The 23,912-nt window shown below is 38.8% G+C and overlaps 1 protein-coding gene across 2 annotated transcripts in view; it reads left to right on the forward strand.

The window, feature by feature from the left end:
- The window catches only part of anks1b (ankyrin repeat and sterile alpha motif domain containing 1B), a 228,075-nt gene that overhangs the window by 173,305 nt on the left and 30,858 nt on the right, over positions 1–23,912 (forward strand). For both annotated transcript variants that reach the window (XM_022749064.1, XM_022749063.1), the window contains one exon: positions 22,315–22,422. In XM_022749064.1, coding sequence (XP_022604785.1) covers positions 22,315–22,422 — 108 coding nt within the window. The remainder of the gene's footprint in view (positions 1–22,314; positions 22,423–23,912) is intronic.

The following is a 23,912-nucleotide window of genomic DNA, read 5'->3' on the forward strand; positions in this document are numbered from 1 at the left end:
TATATATATATATATATATATATGTTCTATATATTATGTTGCCATTGAGTACTCAATTTAGACCCACATGTAAATACAATATTGTAAAACATATAGGCTCATGCAATACATTAATTCACCTTTTGTGTGGTTAAAGAAACAGCTGTAGTGCAGATTGAAGCCACAAGAGGCTGCACAAGTACACTATATGTACATTAAGTGTGTGCACATATATATCTGTTTTTCATAATTTAAACATGGCAATGTCCTTGTGTACAAAGCAGGTCCATACAGATGTTTTTGCCAGTCTGGTTTATTTGACAGCTCCCATATCTTACGATTATTTATTCAGTTGATCTAGTATTTAACTGTAAGTTCATAGTAAGTTTTGTAGTAAGACTTTGTGATGTATGGGACTAACCTAAGGGAAACTAGAGACAATATTCAGGTAAACTTTGATTTAGTTAATTACAATAGACCTTTTTCATGAAGACAATTAGCCACATCACTTAGAGAAAGCACAGGTGTAAATAATAAAATTAATGACAGCTGAATTCCATTTAGCTGCCTCAGTTTCAGGGTCCCGGTGTTGTGCTGAGTGGTTGTCACACTGTCAGGACTCACTGGGACACAATAGAACAAACCCATCATTAATGTTATTAGTAACACCTGTGCTTTTCCTACAGTGACAAGTCAAAATGTCTGCTGTTAAAAATGTGAACATGCAAAAAGATAAGCATACAGTTCGACATAAATGCCAAACAAAGCTTGCCGTGTTAAATGATTAATGAAGGAATATTAACTCAATTGGGTTTAAATAGAGCATTGATATCCAGAATTTGCTTTCCAGAGGCAATATCACTGGAAAAAACAACTAACTGTTAGAATCAGAGTCAGCTTTATTGTGTGTTTGTCCAAGTGTGTTCACACATTCAAGGAATAATGGAACAAACATAAGCAAACTTAAACATATAGAGGCCAGATCGGGACAACCAACTCTCTATAAAACTCTTCATAATTAATTAAATCCTTGAATAACTGCCTCGTCCATTTTCTCTGTAATTATTACCAAATGACATTTTTCTTTCCAGAAGACTTTTTGGGGAATTATTAGGAAATTACAGGTGATGTTAAATAAGTTGACTGGCCTCATCAAGTTCATTAAACACCTTTGGGATAAACTGGAGGTCAGATTGTGAAAGGCCTTTTCACATCACATGCATGTAATGTTCAGATGTCCACATACTGTACCTTTGGCCATGTAGTGTATCAATTTGAGGCAGGTCTTATTTATCGTATGCGAGTGCGTGTGTGTGTGTGTGTGTGTGTGTGTGTGTGTGTGTGTGTGTGTGTACACCACTGCAGCAGTACACTGAAGTAGTCTCTGGGGTGATGGAGAGGTCACTACTGTAGGCTACCTGAGAGAGGTGTGTGTGTGTGTGTGGAGATGGTGGAGTGATGCGGAGAAGGACACATAGATGTACAAGAAAGGATGGGCTATGGGGGGGGGGGCACGACAAGTCTTTAAAAATAGACTTTGGCCACTGCTTTCATGTAATGACCAGATAATCGCTATGGGCAACAGATGCTGTGGTGTCTAGGGAGACAAAAGAGGAGTGTCGAACATTGTTGGACCACTTTAAAATAGAAGGATACAAGTGTGTGTGTGTGTGTGTGTGTGTGTCCTTTTGATGGGGCACATATGTGCAGTCCTGCTGTTGTGGGATTAGAGGAGCTTTCTCAAAACACCTTTTAATCCCACCTGTCACACTCACACACAATGTACTGCAGACAGACAGCAGGTGCAGCTCTCTCTGCAGTATATATTGTGTGTGTGTGTGTGTGTGTGGCTGTGTGGCTGTGTGGCTGTGTGGCTGTGGCTCTCAGGGTTTATGTCAGCAGAATAGTTGGAATCATCTGAGTCACACCTGGTCCAGGTTAACTGTTATATTTAGTCGTCAGGAACCAAATGAATGGCTAAGTCAGGTTTATTGCAACTTGGGTCTATTTTTTGTGTTTTGGCCTTTATTTTTATTGGTTAGGATCATTTGTAACATTCATCTTCCCACATACCAGCAGAGGCCAATTTTGAATAATGAACAGGGGACCTAACCTAAAATACCTACAGAGAAAAGACTTTAACAAACAAAAAAATGATTTTAAAGAAGATAAACTTATTTAAAAAAGAAACAAAAGGGTGAACGGTAAAATTATTACCCAAACTGTCCATTTAAAACCTCCCATCACAGTTTATAGACTGATATGTCCATAAAATGAGGTACCTAACACCACTTTACTTGCAGGTAAAACTGGAAGTTAAAGTTTACAGTGGACAGTTTGGCAATAATTTTATAATTTTCTTTTCTTGTCTTCTCCAAAACATTAGGGCAAACCTGGTGGTTTGCTTGAAATCTTTCTGATTGTCTGATTTGTGCCATCAGACTTGTTTTTAGTGATGCTGCAGTTTCAGATCTCAGAATGTAACTTATTGGATATATTGTTGTTGTAATGATAGGAATGATTGTCAAACCTCTGAAATTAGACCCAACATCAGTCTTGCATCACAGAGGACAATTAGCGTATATACAGTTAATATAGTCACTGTATATATGTACAATTATTCATGGGGCAGTTGTAACATGTCAGTTAAGAAGAAAAAAAAGTCTTGTATAGTAACGTGGGAATTGAAAGCCCTAAGACCTGAAAGGAAAACTCATTAAATCTGACTTTATTTTAAATTATTAAATGAATATTAATCATTTAAAATAATTAATCATTAAAAATGGTTGTGTGCACACACTGCTTATCATTATAGTCGTTTTACACTGTTAAGGTTCAGCTAATCACAGTCCACTGAATGGGCTTTCCAATGTACTTTCACCTATGGTATTGATGTTTACGTATAGTGCTATGTTTAATGGATTAGTAGATCGACAGCAAATTGTCTCAATAAATTTTTTATGTAATTTATCAAGTAAAAATCTGAGAAATTTGGTGGTTACGGCATCTTAAATGAGTATTTTCTACCATTCATTCATGTCAGACAATTGTAATTGTGTGTGAGAGGGCAGCACTTGAACGTCCTTGTCTTTGGGGAGCCACGATTTAAGCTACTTTGTTCCCTTAATTTTCCCCCTAGCCCAAACTAATTTAGAGGGCTATGTCAGGTACTTGAGAATGTAATGATGGGGAGACATAATGACTCTGTCAGCCTGCTTTTAATATCACAAGTCTCCTGGTAAAATCTGTCAGCTGTCGAAAGAATAATTTACTGTCATAATCTTCACTGTGAAGAGTTCCTTTTTCATAACCTGGGTTGAGACCCAGGTTATGAAAAAAGCTTTTTTAGGAACATTTGGACATTGAAAAGCTTCATTGTGCAACATGAATTCTAAAAACCACCAGTACTGTTGGGCTGATGGTCAGTCGGATCAGGTTTCGGCTGGAAGAAAAGTCTTGATTTCCAAATATTGTGTCAAGATTTGTATAAAGTTTTTGTTCTAAATAGTTTCTTCAGTTGGTATTTTTTTGTGACTTTGTTTATATAACATAAGTTTAGTCAGACAATAACCTTTGATTGATCCAAGAGGGACAGATGCTGCATATAAACACATGAGCAAACATAAATAGGTTTACAACAAGGATGGTGAGACTTACTTTTGATCGCCAAAAAGCATGAGTACTGTTTTTGTATGTATAGCATCTGTTATCTTGTATCTCTTTTACGTGGTGATAAATAAGTGGACCCCCTGATTTACATATTCATTTCCCTGCAGTGCAGTGAGCCACAGACACATCCTGTAAAAATCCACACGGTGGTGCTGCTGCCTCTTAGTTCAATCAGACCTCCTTGACTTGAGGCAGGAAAGTAGGAAGGTACAAAACAACTGCGTCAAAGCTGCAAATTGCTCTCATTTCAAGTGAGTCCTCAGAGAGCCCAGAGCAAAGCAATTAGAAATAGATTTCATTTTGGAAAGTCACGTTCATGACAGTTGAGTGCAGATAGTTTCTGGTCCTCAAGGAGTAATTCCCTTAATGTTTTCTAGATGAGTGGACCCTGATATCAGAGGAGGCTGTGTGTGAGTGTGTATGCTGTGTGTCCTTGGTTACCTGTGTATTTTGCTGAAAAGTGTTTGATTGAAGGTCAGAAAGAATAGAAAGTTGAGTGTATCTAGTCTTGCATATACATTTTTCTCTGGATATGAGTGTGTACATGAAGCTACCTTCATCTATGAAAAGACTATGAACTCTTTGTAGCAGAGTTATGTAACATCAGTATGAATTATTATATGTTTCCAATAATGATAAAAATCATAAAACAGTTGAGAAAGTGTTTTTTGGGCTTGTCCATTCTCAGTTTTAGTAAATATATGATGGATAAAAGGTGCTTTATCTCATTATTATCACATAAAGCCATTCTGCTCACTACAATGAGCCTATAAACCAGTAAACCAGTGGCTTGCAATCCCACGTTAAATTTACTACATTATATATTGTTTGGTACGATAAAGTAGATCATACTTCATAAGCTGATTATATGGTTTGTATGTAAAATCTTAACCTGTGAAATAACTAGTTATGACAGCTGTCAGATAAAACGTCAGTACTTTCCACTGAATTGTAACGGCTTCGAAGCATAAAGTAGCATAAAATGGAAATACTTGTGCTTAAGTATAGTACTTGACTAAATGCACTTCAGTTGCTTTACACTACTTTTCCTATCTTGTGAATTATCTCGCAACCTCTCTGGAGGGTTTCTGACCTAAAGCAACCTTAGATATTAAAGGGATAGTCAGTTGTGTTAGTCAGTTATTGCAATGTCTCTTCTTGTTGACAAATATTAATTTCTTTATGGACTATCATCATATTAAATGTAGTATATAGGAAAAGCTGTCTTGACTTCATACTGGTCTCTTGCATGTGAAGACCTGCTAGTGTGTGTTCACATTGTGTAGGGGTGTGTGAGTGTGGGTGTATGTATGTGTGTGTGTGTGTGTGTGTGATTCACCTACAGGTGCTGACTTGTCTGTGCATTCCCCTCTGTTATTACAACATGCAATTTCAGGAGGTACACATACTGTCAGAAATGGGAAGTGTGTGTGTGTGCGTGTTTGCATGCGCACAAATGTGTGTGTGTGTGTGTAACTGTATGAGGGGTCCAAAATAAATTGAGGACAGTCATGAGAGTTCAGCCTTTCTTCTACCGCTTGTACTTGGTTGCCATGGCGGCGACTAGTTACCATAGAGACAAGAGATATGTGCGCTTGGTATAAATGAATTGGAATGTGTTTATGTGTATACGTCTGTGTACTGGATTGCCTTCCTCTGACACTATTCCAAACAGTCTGTGTGTGTGTGTGTGTGTGTGTGTGTGTGTGTGTGTGTGTGTGTGTGTGTGCGCGCGCGCGCGCGCACGCGTGTGTGTGCGTGTGTGTGTGTGATGTTCCTGTGCTTATCACCTTCTTTGTCACCTCTCCAAATGGACAGATTGTCTCACATCCCAACACCAAATGGTTCCTGCCTTCGTTAGACACTGCAGGATTTAACCCTATATCATTCAATAGTACCTACACACTCATGCATCCACACTTCCATTAGTTAGTTTACCTTTTCACATATGCACAAGTTTTCACACTAAAAAGACATTTACATGTGTTGGCTGTCACACACTTATTTCTTACCTTAGGCTTTCATACATGTCTGACATGTTCAAATATGAGGATACAGTATGTTCACATACAGTGTGGAAAGGGAGTAGTGAGTAGTGGCTGGTGTTAATTTTTGTGTGGGTGGATTTGCCTCAGGACTGCAGTGTACTTCACCGTCCCTGCCTGCTGATATCGCTCTCCTGCAGCCTTATTTGGCGTTTGCACTTCCTGTTGTAGCACTCACTGTGCTGGAGATAGTGTGGGAGGTGTCAGGAGAGAATGTGTGTGACCCCCAAGCACACCCTGAACCTGTGGCTTGTGCGTACTGCTGCAGAGCTGTTGCTGATGGTCTGCTGCTTCACAAACTAACTAACAAACACCCTCACTTGTTAATAGGGAAGAATTAATCCCTCCTAAGATGTTTGCTCAGGATCTACAGTGCATTCGGAAACTATTCAGACCCCTTCACCTTTTTCACATTTGCAACTGTCAGAGGTTTAAGGCTAAAGAGGTAAATCTGCTGTATCTCCGAAGATGTGTTTAACCTATTCCAATAATACATAATATAACTTAAAATTTGAAAGTCACCTTTTCATGATTGTCGACTGCAAAAAAAGGGTGTGTTTTGTAAATGCTGCTGGACTTTGAATCAGCAGAATCAGTAAAAGTACCCTCATTGTGCTTTTAAGTTCTGTTGAATTTAAGTGGCAGGCATCTCTGAAGTTCATTTAGTATTCGTTCTGGAGCTTTCGATCATGTTACATCATCATCATCATCTGCTTTTCCCAATGTTAATGGATAAACTTTGAAGCCCAACTATTGAGCCAACATGGATGAAAATTTGTGCTCAGAAAAAATGAAAGTTTGAGCACTCACAATTTCATGACAACTGGGTATATCCTAATGTAGATCATGTGATATGGTCAAAAACATTAGACCAGCTTACTAAATGGACCTCAAGATGAAATTTTGTCAAGGTCAAAAATGAACTCATCTCTCAATGTCATTACAATAAATCTCTGGGCTCTGAAATAGTAAAACATTGATAAATATAAAAGTAATAAGGATGTGGATTCCATTACTTTTCTTCATTTTCCCCAGTTCTTTTAAAATGATGTTCAGACTTTTGGACATTTCTCCTTAAATTTACGGTCAGTTCCAGGGTTATCTGGAACAAATCTGTAGTAGGTTTGTTTAAAAGTGTTTTCACAAAGAGTAGCGGTCATGCACTATCTTTGGTTTATCCCGCTGGATCACATAAGTAGACTCTCGTAAAGACAGAAATAGTCCGAATGATGTCAAGCTTTATGGGTTGGATTTCACTTATTTGACACGTGAACTCACACATGCAGATATATACTCTCATACATAAAGACAAGCACATGCTTAATATAAAGCACCAAACATACACACGCACACACACAAGTACTGGTGTTGTCCTAGTTGTGTCCTACAGTCAGCTGATAGATAAGCCAAGAACACATTCTAAAAAGATTTCAAACATGTTTAATTATTTCTTACCCAGATAAGGATTTATGATTATTGTGGTTAAATGTTCTGCACGTACTCATACGTTACATAAACCTGCTCCGTGATGACGTTGCTCTGAGGTACATGAGGCCTAAAGGAACACTGCCAAAGAGTCTCTGCGATCAGATAAATGGGAATTTCTCTGCACCAAGCCATTTCCTGCCAAATGTCTAAACTTGTCTGTGTCTGCAGCTAAACACAAAAATGTGATGCATTAAACACTAATAACATAGTGCTGCAAAGTGGAGGGCTGGGCATCTGTAAGGGTTCCAGGAGTAAAAGTCCCCTTCATTTTCCACAAAGACATTGTAAGGTGACTTACAGTTGGAGCGTTTCCAGGACTTGCATTGGCATCAAGCTCTCCTGGTTGAGGGACGCCATGGTGGCCTATGGGGTTAGGGCACCAACCAAGAACCGCATTGGCCTTGGGTCGCCTCAAGCTCAGGGTATTTCTGTCATCTCATTCACCATCTCTCTCTTTGCTTGTTATAATCTTTCCACTGCTGGTTATCTGACAAAGGAATAAAAACAACACTCCTGGTTAAATCCAAAGAGATAAGCAACTGCATTAGACTGTATCTGTTTTTTTGATAAAATATCAAAGGCTTGTGTACATAGAAAAATAAGTAGAGAAGTTAAAATGTTACACAGTTTGAATCAGTTCATTATTGGATTCTGGGTCAATTTTGGATTAATTCAGCAACTATGGTGAGGTGTTTGGTTGAGTTTTGAACTTCCTACAGCTCTGATTCACACCTCTGACTGTATTCTGTATAGCAACAACAAATGAGGCTCATGGGTGTTGTTTTAGAGCCTTTTGTCGTACCAAACTGACTCATACTTCTCAGAAACAAGCTGAAAATAGTTTATACTGATAGCCATAACATAAACCTGCATCAGTGGTAAATGAGCAGGACACTCAGTTGGTTCTAGTTGAGGATATCAACATAGGAATCAATTGAAGGAACAGTTAGTTAGAGAAATAAACTCATTCTCCTTCTTTCCAAGAGTTTGATGAGAGGATCAATAATACCATGCTTGTATGGTTAATGTGAAGCTACAGCCAGCTGCTTCTTAGCTTAGCTTAGCATAAATAATGGAAACAGGGGAAACGGCTACCCTGGCTCCGTCCAAAGTTAACAAAATCGGAGCAAAAAGACAACCTGATATGATTTTTTGAGGATTTATGTGTTGGACTCATTTTTGGCTAGGACCATTAACTTTCAGTTGTCTTTCAGACCACGAGGTTGCCAGGTAACCAGCAGGGACTGTTTTTCCTTGTTTCCAGTCTTTGTGCTAAGCTATGCTATCTAGCTTCGAGCAGTGGCGTCATATCTGTTATAGAGACACGAGATGTCAAAATGTTGAAATACCTCTTTAAAACAAAACTTACCCGAGTGCGGGAAAATTCTTCAGGCACCAGCGGCACCACACATTTTTTCATTAACATTGATGTCATATTATGATGACAATACCGCTGCTGTTGAACTCTCTCAACTCATGCAGCGCACAAACACACATTCACACTCCTTGTAAGCCAGCACGAGCTTGTCTCTGTGCGAGCCCAGTGTCTCCATAGTGACGAGATGGAGAGGAGGAGGAGGGGGAAATGTAAACTGGGTAGAAAGAGAGAGAGAGCAGAGAGAGAGGGAGTGTGAATAGAGAGAGAGAGCGAGAGAGAGCGCTCAGGCAGAGACATGTAGGAGATGTAGTCTGGCTGCCGCAAGCTGAAGAAAGAGGAGGAGTTGGTGAGCGCTGGAAATCTGCAGACAGAGTGAGTGTGAGAGAAAGGGAGACAAAAGCTGGTGGTGAGGAGGCGAGGAGTGAAGCTAGAAAAGTGTGGATTGAGAGAAGAGAGAGGCAGAAGGAAAAAGAAGCACTTGTCTTGGACAGCAACAAAGCAACAGTAAAGAGCAGGAGAAGAGAGTGAGAAAAAGAAGACACAGCAGGAGAGGACACCAAACTGAAGACGACTCAACCTTTCATTTGGAATAAGTCCCATCTTGGGGAGAGGTAAGACTACTGGGAGATGGGATAGGGATATAAAACATAAGAGAGATAAAAGGGAAGAGATACGACGATGAGCACGGATCCTTTTGTTCTTGGCTTGCTGTTTTATTAATGCATCTTTCATCTAGATGCTGTGCGAGCCTGAGGTGATTACAATATACGAAACACTTCCATGGGGCTCAATCAACACTGCTGACTAGGCTAATTTACTGGCTGTGTGACTGTGTGTGAGTGTGTGTAGTACTTGGAGATGAATGTTTTTGTGTTCTTTTGTGCATTTAGTGTGTAGGAGTCTGTTCTTGAGCCACCTGAGAGAATGAGCTCAGTGTTGAAGGATGGATCGTGCTTTGATAAAACATGAGTTTGCTGCAAAGTCTCTTTATTCCACAAGTAGAGTAACAGATAGGGGATGGCATCTTTTCTTTTTTTGTCTCTCCTGGAAAATTTAATTAAACTACTTTTCTCTGATGGTGAAGAATTCGCTGTAAGTGGTTGTACTGTGTACTCTTTGGTTTTCTTGAACACTCAATCCATGTCATCGTCCAGAGACTGGACCAAGTTGTCATGTTTGTACATGTCACAAGACTTTCTGGAAGGCTTCAGCTAAAAAAAAAACCCACAAGCCAACTATTGTCTCTAGTCAAGAGAGTCAAGAGAAGCAGAGAAAAAAAGCTACTGTATTACTACTACAGTTAAATCCACTGAAATCCAATTGCTGCCCTAATTTATGCCTTATCCTCATTTGCATGCACTAACGTACTCTTAGAAGATGGCAAGAGAAGTGAAATCTGGGACAAGACAGAAAAAATATTGTACCTTAAGAAATGGATGTTGTAAGGCTTTACATTTGGAAGTCTGTGCATGTGTAAAGACAGACTGTCAGGTTAATGACATACTGTATATTTAAGTGGTAATCACTATGTACGAGAGAAAATGTAAACATTCATTAGTACAAGGGAAGCTACTCTGTTGTCATATAATGACTGTTTTCAGGTTTTCGATCTAAGCTTTCAAAGTATTCAGTGTTACATTTTAAAGTCATTCAAAGAAATAACAGTAATTACCATATAATTTTACTTTCGCTTTAGTGCAAGGCTTGTTAGATTTATGTTGTTGTTCTTAGTTGCCCAAAATCCACTAGCACTGACTGTGATGATTTAATAATGTCTAGCCTGTATGAATATGTTTTCTGAAAATAATGAAAGAAAACAAAGCAACAGTGATAGTGCAAGACTGAAAAGGAAAGTAAGTGAGGAGTTTGCGGGACGTAAAAAAGAAAAGTGCACCCTCGAATTTAAATCCAACATACAATTATGAACAAACACAATCTATTTTAACTAATAACATGCAAATGATTGTATTGATAACCATCTGCTGATGTGAACCATGCCTCACAAAACAGATCTTAGAGGACTTGCTGAAAGGGTTACAAAGTAATCTGAAAGAGTTTATATATTCTTCAGTCCACAGTCAAACTGTTTACAAATGGAGATGATTTAGTTCTGTGGCTACTCTCCCTAAAAGTTGGCACCCAGCTCAGATGACTCCAAAAGCACAACGCAGAATGATCAGTTAACATAACAAAGAACTTTGAAGTAGCAGCTAAAACCTTAAAGGAATCATTGGAGCTGGTCATCATCTCTGTTCATGAGTCTACCATATGTAAATAGTGATGCATGGTTGAATGGAGCATCCATGGTCCATGGAGGAAGCAGTGTCCTGCCATGGACCCCATGGAGGAAGCTGTGCATGCTCCATGCAACCATGCAAATGATGATGCATGGTTGCATGGTGAGCTGCTGCTCACCAAAAAGAAAAAAATCATCATGATTTTGGGCCTGGACAGCTCGCCATCATCGAGGGGAAAATAATTTCCAGGTTTATCATGGTATCTTACTGGATAATGTCAGGGTGAAGCTCAGTAAAAGGTGGGTGGTGCAGCAGGACAATGACCCCCAACACAACAAGGTAAATGTACAACAGAATGACTTCACACTAAGAAAATCAACCTGTTGGAGTGGCCCAGTCAATGTCCTGACATTAATCCAGTAGAGATGCTGTGGAATGACCTGAAGAAAGACATCCTAAGAATCTGTCTGAGCTGAAGCAGCTGTTTAGGAAGAATTGTCCAAAATTCCTCTGAAGATCGTGCAGGTCTGATCAGCAGCTACTGGAAGAGTTTGTTTGAGGTTACTGTTGCCAAAGCAGGTTCGACCAGTTATTAAATTCAAGGGTTTACTTATGTTTTTCAGCAGGTCTGTGAATGTTTTTTAAGCACATTTAGTGTGTCTAAACTTGTGACTTGTTAATGAAGATCAGATCACATTTTATGATCAATCAATGCAGAGAACCAGGTCATTCCAAGGGGTTCACATACTTGTAAATAGAGGGGAAATAACGAGACAGGTCCCAGCAGGAAGAAGGAGAGGAGTATTTTTCTTCTCCCTGCTGCTGAGGAACAAACCGGACAGACCGAAAGATTGAGTTGGAAATCCTGCCATATGCTGTTTACCTCAGACGCTGGTCTATCAATCATAATCCAGCCCCCTGTTCATCGAATCGTCACCACGGCGAGTCATTGCAATAGATTCCTCTTCAGTGACCGGCATTAGTCAGAAGGCAGCCCACAGAAACCACAGCATGATGGATGATCCTGTGAAAGACTATTCATGGTCAAAGGCTTCTAAACATACAGTAGCAGGGGTACCGATAGAGAAGGTTTAAATTCTGAACACATCATTTTGTTTATGCTCTCAGCATTTTCAGAAACACAATCGGTTTGGTTTGGTTTGGTTTGGGTTGGTTTGGTTTGGTTTGGTTTGGTTTGGTTAACTCTGCTGTATCATCTTTTTTAAGGGAGCCCTGTAATGAGTCAAAGCATTAACACTTCTATTTCACACCATTCAGTCATTATTTGTGCAGGGGAGAGTTTATTTTCAAAGTGCTGACATCTTAATTTGGGACCGAAATGGGTCACAAAACAGGAACCGTTGGCAGACACCTATTTTACTACACCGACTGTAAATCAACCTTTTTTTTTTTTTTTATCCGAGATGTTTGTCCAAATTGGCAGGTTGAGTAAGGTGGCTGAGATACAGAGGTCTTGTAATTCCTGTGTAAATGTGCACTTGTGTATGTGTGTGTAAACTTTTGAGTGACATTTTGAATAACCTTGCAGCAGGAAGGACATGGTATCTTGCCTTAGGTTTTGGTTGGTCTATCTTTAGCAACACAGCTTTGACCTCACTGCCCACTTGTAATATTCAGCTACATCAACATTGCTTCTCTGATGAGGCTTGATTCAGATTTTTTTTGCCATATCTGATGCAGATGAGGATGTAGAGATAAATTGTTACCAAATATTTACACCCAGTAACTTCTCAGTTGTAACTGTTCTGTACTGTTAGCTAATGGAACTAGCTAATCAAACATTAGCTTGCTAATATATGACCCATTAAGATTGAAGCATAAAAGACTTAATCAAATTGATTTATAACAATGTAAACTGGGATTTTAAGCTACAGTTCAGAGGTAAGATAATTTACCTCAAAATTACAAAATGTTATGCTAATGATGGAAGCTGTAGCTGCTGGAAAAAAGGTTCCAGGTTTGTCAGGGACAACGCCAGCACAATTATTCTGTTGCTCTTCTCATTTCAAAGTTTTCCCACTACTCATACAGAATCATGAAGGAGTACACAACAGGGTCCCATCCAAAGCTGTCCCTCAGCAGAGAGTTCAAAGATGCACATATGGTTGCTACAAGCATCCTGTTAACCTGATCTTGTATCTGTGGCCTTTACTGTACAGTATACTGTATGTTGTACGCTTCACTGACTCTGACCACAAGCAGCTGTTGTTTGTAAGTCCTGCTGTACCTCCGAAGTGCAAGATACCAAACAACAACAACATAAACATCATTCAACTGGGCTCTCTCTGTTGCTATGTCAACCTTAACTGTGTTATGTCATGTGGTTATGCACATAATACAAGCTGCACAGGTAACACACAGGTCTTATCATATACACATGATCAACAAAAGAGCCTAGTTTAGGCATCAGGGCATAAAATGAAAAAATATGATAAGTTGCCTTAGTAAGCAAATAAAATCCAGCTTTAATTAATAATCTCGTATGTGTCTCTGTAAAAGCCAGAGATTCAACATTTAAAACAAATACATTTGTAACCTCTGATGTAATGTTTATTATTGTTTCTTTGTTATGAAATATACATCTCCCTCTGCATTTCTAGCATTCTGATACTCAAACACCAGATGTGGATAAACTCTTTGAAGCACCCACACCCAGATAGTATTGTGTACACACACACACACGGTCACACACAGCCTGGTGCCTTAGGAGATCTTATGCTGCTCTGCAGTGTGAAAATCAGTTGCATCTTGAGGCTTTGAAGTATTTATTAATCCAGAAAAATATCAACTATTTCCTTTATGATCTTATTGGGAATTCAATTAATGAGCTTCTTTGTGTGCGTGCATGCGTGCGCACGTGCCAAAGACAAGCTTTGGAAGACGAGTTTTAAGAGATCTTGTTTCAACCTTAATCCTGCAGTATTTCATAGTGTTTGCTAACACACACACACACACACACACACACACACACACACACACACACACACACACACACACACACACACACACACACACACACACACACACACACCACACACACACACACACACACACACACAGAGAGCCTGTGCTTCCAGTCATAGTTACAGTTCTCATGCTATTAATGGAGATATATCTGTCTCCGGGTGTGGGCTGGCTTATTAACGGCCCGCTCTCATTGGCTGCCTATTTTCTCAGCAATGAAACAAGTCATCCTATTGGTCCTTGTTGAACATAATTTTTAACACATCACCCTTAGCTGCAACTCCCCTCCGCTCTCTGGTTGCTAGGCAACCAGTGGTCTCTGGTTTCCCTCCAGTTTCCCCAACCTCCCCCCACCCCTGCCTGTAATGGAGTATATATATATATATACATATATATATATATACTCACACACTCATGTGTGTGTGTGTGTGTAAAAGCGTGTGTGTAGGAGAAGCTGTAGTTCTGAACAGAGCAGAGGGTGATGAAGCTGAAGCCTGGACATCGCAGTCATGAACCCAGTTGAGCTTCCAGTGTGCTCTCTGACAGTTACATATTGTGTGTGTGTGTTTGTGTAATCTATTGAGAGCCCAGGAAAATCAATACTTATCATTCCACACACATCAAGTGAGGGATGGAGCGATGAGAGAACAAGGAGAGGAAGGTGACTGGCTGTGGTTAAGTATTCAGGGTTAGAAAAACATCAATAATCAGGGTGAAAAATGAGCCAAGCATTGTTGCTGTAAATGTCTACGCCTTCACACACACTGAGCATTGTGCACATTATTCACATTACATCAGTGCTGTTTTATAACAAACCCTATTGATTGCAAGATGGAAAGCATTTCTGACTTTTGTCTACTTTATATCCCATATTATTGGACAGATTTAGTCCCACAGGTTGGACATGATCATTGGCTGACGTCAACTCTCAAATAAAAATTTCTTATACAAACCATTTAATATGATTATAGTCATTATACTACTCAACCAGGCTGTTTCCAGGACTTTAAAAATACTCAAAGCACGAGTCCAAATTTCCCCAGCACTACCCCACCCACTTGAAAAACATTTGGCTGGCCACCAACCAAATTCTGTACAATTTTCTGAGTATTTAAAGGAATAGTTCGTGAGAATTTATTTCCTGGAGTCTCCACTGTTTGACCCATGTAAAACTACAAATTGTTATCTTTACATTTTGATTTTTGTACGGATTAAGCAAACAACATATAGAGTATTAATTAATGAGCTTAAGAGATGCATTTAATATATTTAGTTTCTGCCAAGGAGCAGTCAACTTTTTGAGATATTTAGTCTTAAAAAAACAAACAAAAAAAAAAAACAGAATCATCCATTCTGACCTTAGAAACTTTTGACTTGATATTTAGTCTAACAATTATCAGAATCACCCTTTGAAAATATATGTAGAATATGTCCATAATCCTAAAATACAAATTCCTCCATATGCCATTAAAACCTTCAAAGTCCCAGAAATATTCCAGGACATGACTTTGATGTTCTCGATGGAAGCTACGGCCCTGTACTCGACCTCTAAGATGGCACTAAGGCAGACATGCGATATGTGCCGATCAATATTACCATTCAATTGGCCTGTAATGTATTCTGACCCAGGCAATTTAAGTAACCTTACACCAGTGATTCTTTGATCTGGAAAGTTCGATTCAGGATTCTTCAAAGTGATGCGGGGGGTTGAACTCCAATTGCTCCATTAGCAGGTGACGCCTGAAGGGCTGCAGAGGTCTGTTGATATCACAGAGGTCCCACCCTCATAGCCTACAGGGGAGAGGTGATCAGTCATATTGACTTGAGCCTGGAGAAGGTAGATACACACAGCGAAAGCTAACAAACAAAAATGGACCAATCACATGCAGTTGCCAAGGCTGAGCAGAAGAAGCTCTTATAACTGCAGAGCCTTGTCTTTTATTAGGCCGAATCACTAACACACTCAGACTATTTATTCTCTCTGACTTGTTTTTCTTTTAGCCTCTCCTTGTATCATCTAGATATAGCAAGAGGGGAGCAGAGTGAAAATAAGGACAAAGTGGGTTGAAAAGGAGAGACATGTGAGAGGTAATTTGAGTTCAAGGGAATATGGACAGACTGAAAAGGGGGTTAAGGAAAAGGGATATGAGGTTAATGAAAGGGATATTTAGGTGAGTCAATTTAGATTAAACAGGAGAAGAGACACTAATGAAAGAGTTTTCACTCCATTCCTTCCCCATCATTAAAACTATGTGCTAGCTTGAGCACAGACAGTGACTGGACTGTTGGTCCCTCACTGGGTTTTATGCTTCAGTGAGCCGACCAGCTTCCAAACTCCCCTCCAGTAGGAAACAGAGAAAAGGCTTTTTGTCTCCAGTGTCCTGAGTGAGAGAGGTCGTTGTTCATGTCCCCAATCACTGACTCTTTCCACTTGACCCTTATTGTCGCACCGGTTTCTTTGCAAAATATGTAATTTTGTTGCCGACGTCATCTTTATCCTGTGTTCTCTCTTAGTGTTCTTTAAAAGTAGTGATTGTGATTCATTGATAAATAGGATTTGATTTGTGGTGGCAAATAAAATCATCTCAATGATACTTGGAGATGTTTTGCTTTTGTATGTTTTATGGCTCAAAACACTACATTAAATAACTTGAAGGGGGAACTGTTGAGATGCATAAACAAACAGAAATATTTAAATGGCAAAGAATCAAGTTTGTGGTTTGTGGTTTAATATTTCAAGTAAAGTGAGAGCAGGCTACAGAGAAGAGATGGCTGGGAGAAAGCACAGCTCCATTAACCGTATGTGTGGTGGCTAATCCGTTAATCAAGCCTGTTCGGCCTGGGCTAACGGGACTGTTAACAGGATTAGTGCATTGATCGGCACACACAGACACACACAGAAGACACAAACATAACGGCCTAGCCAGATACTGGAGGCAAACAGCGCCCCAAATCACTTCATACAACGGTAATAAAATCAAGACCAGAGGGTAAGTAACCCTCATTGGACACTTTAGCTGCTTAGTGATACTACCCAGACAGAGAGAGGTAGAAACACATGAAAATCCATGTTTACCTCCACTGTTTGACATAAGCTTACTCATAACAATCAAAACTTTTGTTTATTTTTTTAATGTGATGAGCATGATTCATAGTTAGATGGAAAAGCATAGGCATTGATGTTCATTCATTATGAAGATATCAGGTAATGTTAAATAGATGTTGCAAGTTAAATTTTCAGACCACATTCTGCGGTCATCCAGTTTCTAAAATCAGGAATAGAAATCAGGATCCACTGTGAATATCATACTGACATCACTTCTAAACAAAGTTTAATGTTTGTTTTGAATGCGTTAACATATTTTTAAAATGCTGCTTTTACTAAAAGTTATATTAACATGAACATAATGGACTCACCTTGTTTCTGTTAATTTTCCTGTTCTTTTCCTGTAGTTTAAAAAATAATCCAGGTACATTGAATATCTAAGTATACAAGTTAAACCTTAGGAATACAGTCTGGCAGTCCAAAAGTATAATAAATCCTTGTAAACATTATATACTAATTCATTGTAAGGGTCTAAAAATGAATGTTGTTCATTTTTGGTTCACTTTGGTGGCTGGTTATATTCTTGTTTTTTCTTAATGTCAATTCATGAAAAGACCAAAACTAAAAATGACTGATGAATAAATGTATTGTCTGTCTAGCCCAAAGCCTGATATATATTATACCTCCGCAATACAAAGCTCCATTGTTGTCCAAAAAACTATTAAAAACACATTGTGACACTGTTTTATTTGGACTCAATCCCACATGCGCCATCCTGCTGATGGAAATACTCTATAGAGCACCAAATTACTAATCTGTGGCTGAAAATAGTTAACACCATATACACGTCTGCTAACAATGACAGAGCTCAGCTGTTTTAGAGATTAAACATTTAAAAAAAAAAAAAGAAGAAAAAGTAGAAACTACATCTTTTGATCTGTTTTTAAACATTTACATCTTCACGTGAGACTAATTGGCTGGGGACTGAATGCCAGAGACAGGGTAGGGAAGTAATAAAATATTAAGGTGTTAATTTTGGTCTTTTCTCTTTATTTGTTGACGGTGCAAAAAATATAGAATAATGCAAGACTTATCCTGTATCCATCAAATGTTTGCTGTGTAGCACCTGCACAGACATAGACATGCTGTACATGTTCAGCAATTCCTCCCATTTTTTCACTTGTCCGTGTGTAAGTGCTGTTGACATCAAACATACAAGCATTGTCTTATCAAGGTTATATTAACAGAGTTGAATAGAGTCGAGCCTCAATGAATGTGTAGTTAGCGTGATAGCAATAGATGGAAACAGAGGAAAGGGTTACAAAGGAGCGTATGCTGTGGTAGCTCAGCACTTCTCTTGTCATCATATACTGCTGCTATGAATATAATTTAAATGCAAATGGGACAATGCTGCAGTCAAGCATAGCTGAGTGAAAATGTGAGTGTGTTTTAACAATAATGGTCAGGTTGCATTCAAATTTTCATCCATTCAGGGATAACAATATAATCTTCATCCCCAGGCTCTAAAACAACTGTTTGAGCTGTTTGAGTATATGTAGATGTATGTTTATATGTATATGTGTGTATGCTGTACATATGTATCCACATAGGTTTTTATTATTTATTTATTTATTTATATTTGTTTTTTGGATGAGTGTGTGTGTGGGTGACTGCTGCTGCTGTGGCTCTGTGTTGCCATGGTGACAGTTGAACTTCAGACTGAGGTTGAGGCTTCTACTGTACTTGAAGTAGATGCTGTTGCATAAGGCGAAGTGTAACACACACAGATACGCACTGTGCAAAGCAATTACTGTGCTCTTTCTGGAGTTTGTGTGTGTATTTGTATGTGATGAAACAGCAATGTTGTTAGGACTACTGTTCTGCTCTTGCCCCAGGAGACTGAATATTTCATAACCTTTTCTACATATTGCAAATAAACCAGGTTATGTTTGATAATGTAGAGTCAAAGTCATCAAATCTCATTTTTTCTTTTAATGGTTTGAATAACCTATATCTCGAGTCTGGTGTTACTTTTTACTTCTACTTAAATACTTTTTCCTAGGGGATCTATAACATCATAACTTTATTTGGGACTGTAACTAACTGTTGTTTTGATTATTAATTTATCAGCTGATTTTCTCAATTAAATAATTATTCTTGTAAAAAGATGCCAAATCCAATTTCCTTAAGCCCAAGGTGTTTTTGTTTTTGTCAGACCAACAGTCAAAAACCCAAAGATAATCAGTTCAATATCAAAACTGTTGCTGGTTAATTTTCTTCTTGTCGTCAAAGTTTTTGACTAGTCTATTAATGTACTTATCGTTTCAGCTTTAACTTTCACACTTGTATTAAGTACAGAGGAACTCTTTATATAAATGAAACTGCACTGGAAACAATATCTAAACGTTAAAAGCCTGACAATGTCCCACATGAATAAGGTAATGTTGTCTGTTTGCAATCAATTTCATTATTTTCAAGAATGTCCTTAGAATAAGTGTAATTTTCTTTTTAGTGGTGGAGCAATACATCTCATTGTCATTTAAAGATACCGACACTTGTTTCTAGAAAAAAAAAAAAAAACTCTTGAAGCGCAAGATAGTAAGAGGCTCAGAGTAAGACATTATGCACCAAAGTCAGCAAGCCAGTCTTCTTCAGTAGAGAGAGATGGAGAGTTGGAGGCAGAGAGGCTGTAGTATCACTCACATTGTAAGACAGTGTGTAAGACAGGAAGAGATAGAGGTTGTGAAAGCCAGAGAGAAGGAGAATAGGAGAGGAAAGATGAGTGAGTAAAAATTGGTGGAGGGAGCACGGGGTGGCCATAATACGCCAATTAGTTCCACTACCCGCTAGTCCCAGCTCTGCTCTGCATTTCCCTTTGATCTGTCTAATTCTAACAATTAAATACACTGTTTCCATGCAGAGAGGAACAGCGTAAGATGTTTAACCCAATGGTAGCCACTATTAAAACTCTCCTTTTCTGTTATTTATTGTACGACATTAATTGAAATTTATGAAACCTACCAAGAAGAAGAAGTGTTTTTTTTATTATGCAAGATATTGGTTTATTTGTGTTCTGTTTGTGTATTTAGGTTTATCCACACATACTGTACATAGGACCAAAGTACGTGCATCCTACGCCACTGCTCTTGTTGCTAGTTTGTATTTTTGCGTTTCTCTGTCTAGCAGATGTAGGACAGTAATTGGTGCAGTAGATGATGAAGTCAGTGTGTATGTGTGTGTGTCTGTGTGGTTTGTGTCTGTGAGTTGCGCTGACTCAAAGCAAGACTGTAGGGAGAATCATTAGACTCGCAGCAAGGCCTCACATTGAGGCTAATTACCACCTTTTGCCCTAAAGACACACAGATACACATGCACTCTCTCGTGCTCGCACATACCTTCACTGGAAGACCTCCAGAGGCAGCCCCTTAAAACTAGGCAGCGGTTTGTTGTGTACTGACGTATGGGTGACAGAAGGTGCAAACAACATCCCTGAAGAAAGCTGCCATGTTCCAGCTAGTCTCTTTAGAGAACCCAGTAACTGGCACAGTCAGTGGATGCCTGGTGACCAGAGAAAGAATGAACGCTTTCATTGGAGTCCAAGTGTGTATGTGTGTTTTTGTCTCTGTTTGTGCCTGTGTAATGAGCTCCTGGGGAAAATCAATAGACTGTTACAAATTTGCCACAATCTCATTTTGTTGAATTTGCATTTCATGGCTGTCAGTGAAAAAACTCAGTAAACTCTCAGCTCTCAATAACATTGTTTTATCAAATAATTACCTTGGCAAAAAACCTGAAAATCTGACAGTGCAGGACTTGGTTTGTTATTGGGATTTACTGCCAGTGTTGTTTTATAGAAAAAGAAATGCATTTATTCATTGTCTTACTGAGAGTTACATGAGATAAGATGGATATCACTCTCATGTCTGTACACTAGTGGAGCTACCTACACAGTTAGCTTAGCTTTGCTTGCATCAAGACTGGTAGCAGGGGAAACTCTCTGTCTAAAGTTGAACTTGTGTCTCTGTACATTTAACAAATGAAATATGTATTAATACAGAGTATTAAAGGTGGTCTTAGCTTTATTTTTGAACTTTGAAGTCAGAGAGTAGACAGTGTTTTCCACCTTCCAACTGGCTACAGTATCACTCTTTTCATTAAACGCTCAACAAGAAAGGCAACAAGCGAATTTCTTTAACATTGCAATAATGACACCAGGTCCCTTCAGTGCTGAGGCCTAATAATTAAACATTCAGCGTGTGTGGCTATGCAGTGTCTGCCTGTTGCCGTCATATTTGCTTTTTGTGTAAGATTTTGAGACTGTGTTTTTGGTTTCAAGTGTCACGGAAATCAAGTCAAAGTCTCAAGTCCTCATTTTTACAACCTAAGTTTGATTAGAGTCCAAGTCAACAGTTCTGATTAATCCTGATATTTTGCTGAAATCTATTAATATTAATATTAATTTGACTGAATGAAAACAACAGAGTACCAAATTATAAAAGGATTGCCAATTAATTTCATCAGTCTTTCCTGCCCGTGTGTCTCTGTGCATGTGTGTGTATGAGTCTCATACAGGATACACTTACACTGTTGTACATTAGAGGCATGTTATACCTTCATGATCTTGTTCATGTGATCAACTAATCAACTAACCAACTCACAGCCTGAACACAGCCGTCAGTTATGTAATAACAATAATACCATAATATATGCAAATGCTCAGGGGCTTTTTCTATCATTATGCACTCATTAGAACTTCCCTGAGTGCTCTGCAGTGCTCTCTGGTATTTTTCCCTGTGAAACTGCTTTCTGGATAGCAGATTACCCTCCATTTAAGGAAGCAGATGTTGATGATGATGATGATGATGATAATATGTTACCTTTGTGCTGTTTTTTTTTTCTGCAGATGTAATCTTGTTATTATCCCGTCTGAAAGCCTTTGAACTCTTATTCTCTATAGAAGCTGTTTTAAATTATGCAAATGAAAGTGAGTTGTCATTTTTTACCAGCACAGTAGCTTTTGACCAAGCATCCCTTCCCTTGCGGAGAGCACAAAAATCAGCCATCTTAACTCATTTATTATTTTATTTAACTAAACACGAAATCACTGCCCATAAAGTCATAAATACCAAAAAAATGGCTACCACAATTTCCCAGAGCCCTAGGTGATCTCTTCAAATTGCTTGTTTTATCCAACCAACTGTCCAAAACCTAAACATATTGTAATATATTTTTACAATATTATTTTACAATAATATTACAATAATAAAAATAACACAATAATGTTTTACAGTTATATAAAACGGTGAACAGCAGCAAATCCCCACATTTCAGAAGCGGAGACCCGCAAATGTTTGGCATTTCTGCTTGATAAATGATTCATTTTAATACAGATCAACCATCAATGCATGCATATTTTCATGCACAATACATGCAGATTACCCTGCACATCATTTAAATTTCATGTTTTCTATCTGTGTGTTCATTCAGGTACTGAAGATCAGTCTTATCGGACACAGAAAACGGATCTTGGCCTCGTTGGGGGACCGGCTACACGAAGACACCCCACAAAAACCTCCACGGGCCATCTCCCTAAGGGTGAGTTGCAGTGAGCAGGCAGCATGTCATATGAACCCTGAGCAATATCTAAACCAATGTGGATTTTAATTATTATGGGTTCATCAGAGAGAGAAAAGCACTAGTGTCTCCCCAGATGGCTGTGTATTTCTCTGAGGAAAATACAGCCTCCCCACTGCTGCTGATACCACCCAACTGATTACCCAAATCTCTCAGACAGGCACAAAATGGCCGACCCACTGCAGTTTCCTCCCTGCTGGCTTGTCCTGGATACTAATCACAAGAAGCTGGCTTTCCCTTTCCCAGTGGGACTATGCTCTAATGTCCCTATAATAGCCTCTTGCTCTTTGTGCTGTTGAGCCAAGGGAGGCATGTGTGTGTCTGCCTGGTTGATTCTGCTCATTTCTCTGGGTCCAAACAGCCAATATTGTCCACGGTGTCTCAACATGTCCACCTGAGAATTGGAGTTATGTCCTGAGCCTCAAATAATCTCTCTCTCTCGTTTTCTAATTGTCCCTGGAGCAAGTGATATTATATTTCAATAGAAAGCAGGTTACTCTCTCAGCAGCATTACCCTGGTTATTTTTCTTTCGATCAATCAGTCAGTCACTTCTATTGTGATTAATTGATGAGTCAATAAAATGTTAAAAAATGGTACAAGGATTCCACTTCAGAAACCATCAGAAAAAAAATTATTAATATTATTATAACATATATGAGAAAAGTAGCAACTTCACATTAATATATTCTTTTGATCAGCTGCAATAATTGAATAATGAACAAGTTCATTTTCTTTCTTCAAAGACGTGTCACTGCCTTATAATTGAAGAAAAGCAAGATTATATTGTATGACTCAAAACAGGGTAAGATGATGTGTTGAGCAGAGGGCTGTGTTTACTCCGTAATACAGTACAAACGTGAGACAGCTGAGTGCATTAGAACAAATGGTTGAATGAACAGCATGTGGCTCAGGATGAGGACTGAGATTCAGCTTCCACAGCCCAGAAAAAATTAAGGAAATCATGAGAGAAAACCTCTTCTATCCAGCACTCTCATATGTAATCAACTGACAGTGAATAATCTCTCGAGAGAAATAATTGACCTTCTAGTATGTAAGACCATTACACCATTAAAACACATGAAAGTCCTAATTCTTTTGGGGATTTTAGTCTCTGCTCAGCTTGAAAAACCTGTTAAATGAACAACGTTTTCCACTTTAAGGATCTAGCTGATGCTTTGTCTTAAAGAGACTTACTGAGCAGCTGTGCACAAAGACGCTCGACCTGCTGAGACCTTCTGGTTAAGAGACAGCGTCTTTGCCTTTGATTTTACGAAGCAATTTTAGACACTAGTATAGAGCAGCATTGCAACACTGTAACTGAAAAATAAAATGTGACAGCGCACAGTGAATGCAATTGCCCTACTTATTGTACTTGCAGCAGTGACACAGCACATTATGAAATGATGAATGAACCCTCTCTTGCTTCCTTCCACCCCTCCAATCTCACTAC

Source organism: Seriola dumerili, unplaced genomic scaffold, assembly GCF_002260705.1.
Source record: "Seriola dumerili isolate Sdu_G_001 unplaced genomic scaffold, Sdu_1.0 BDQW01000138.1, whole genome shotgun sequence".
In the NCBI taxonomy this organism is placed as follows: domain Eukaryota; kingdom Metazoa; phylum Chordata; class Actinopteri; order Carangiformes; family Carangidae; genus Seriola; species Seriola dumerili.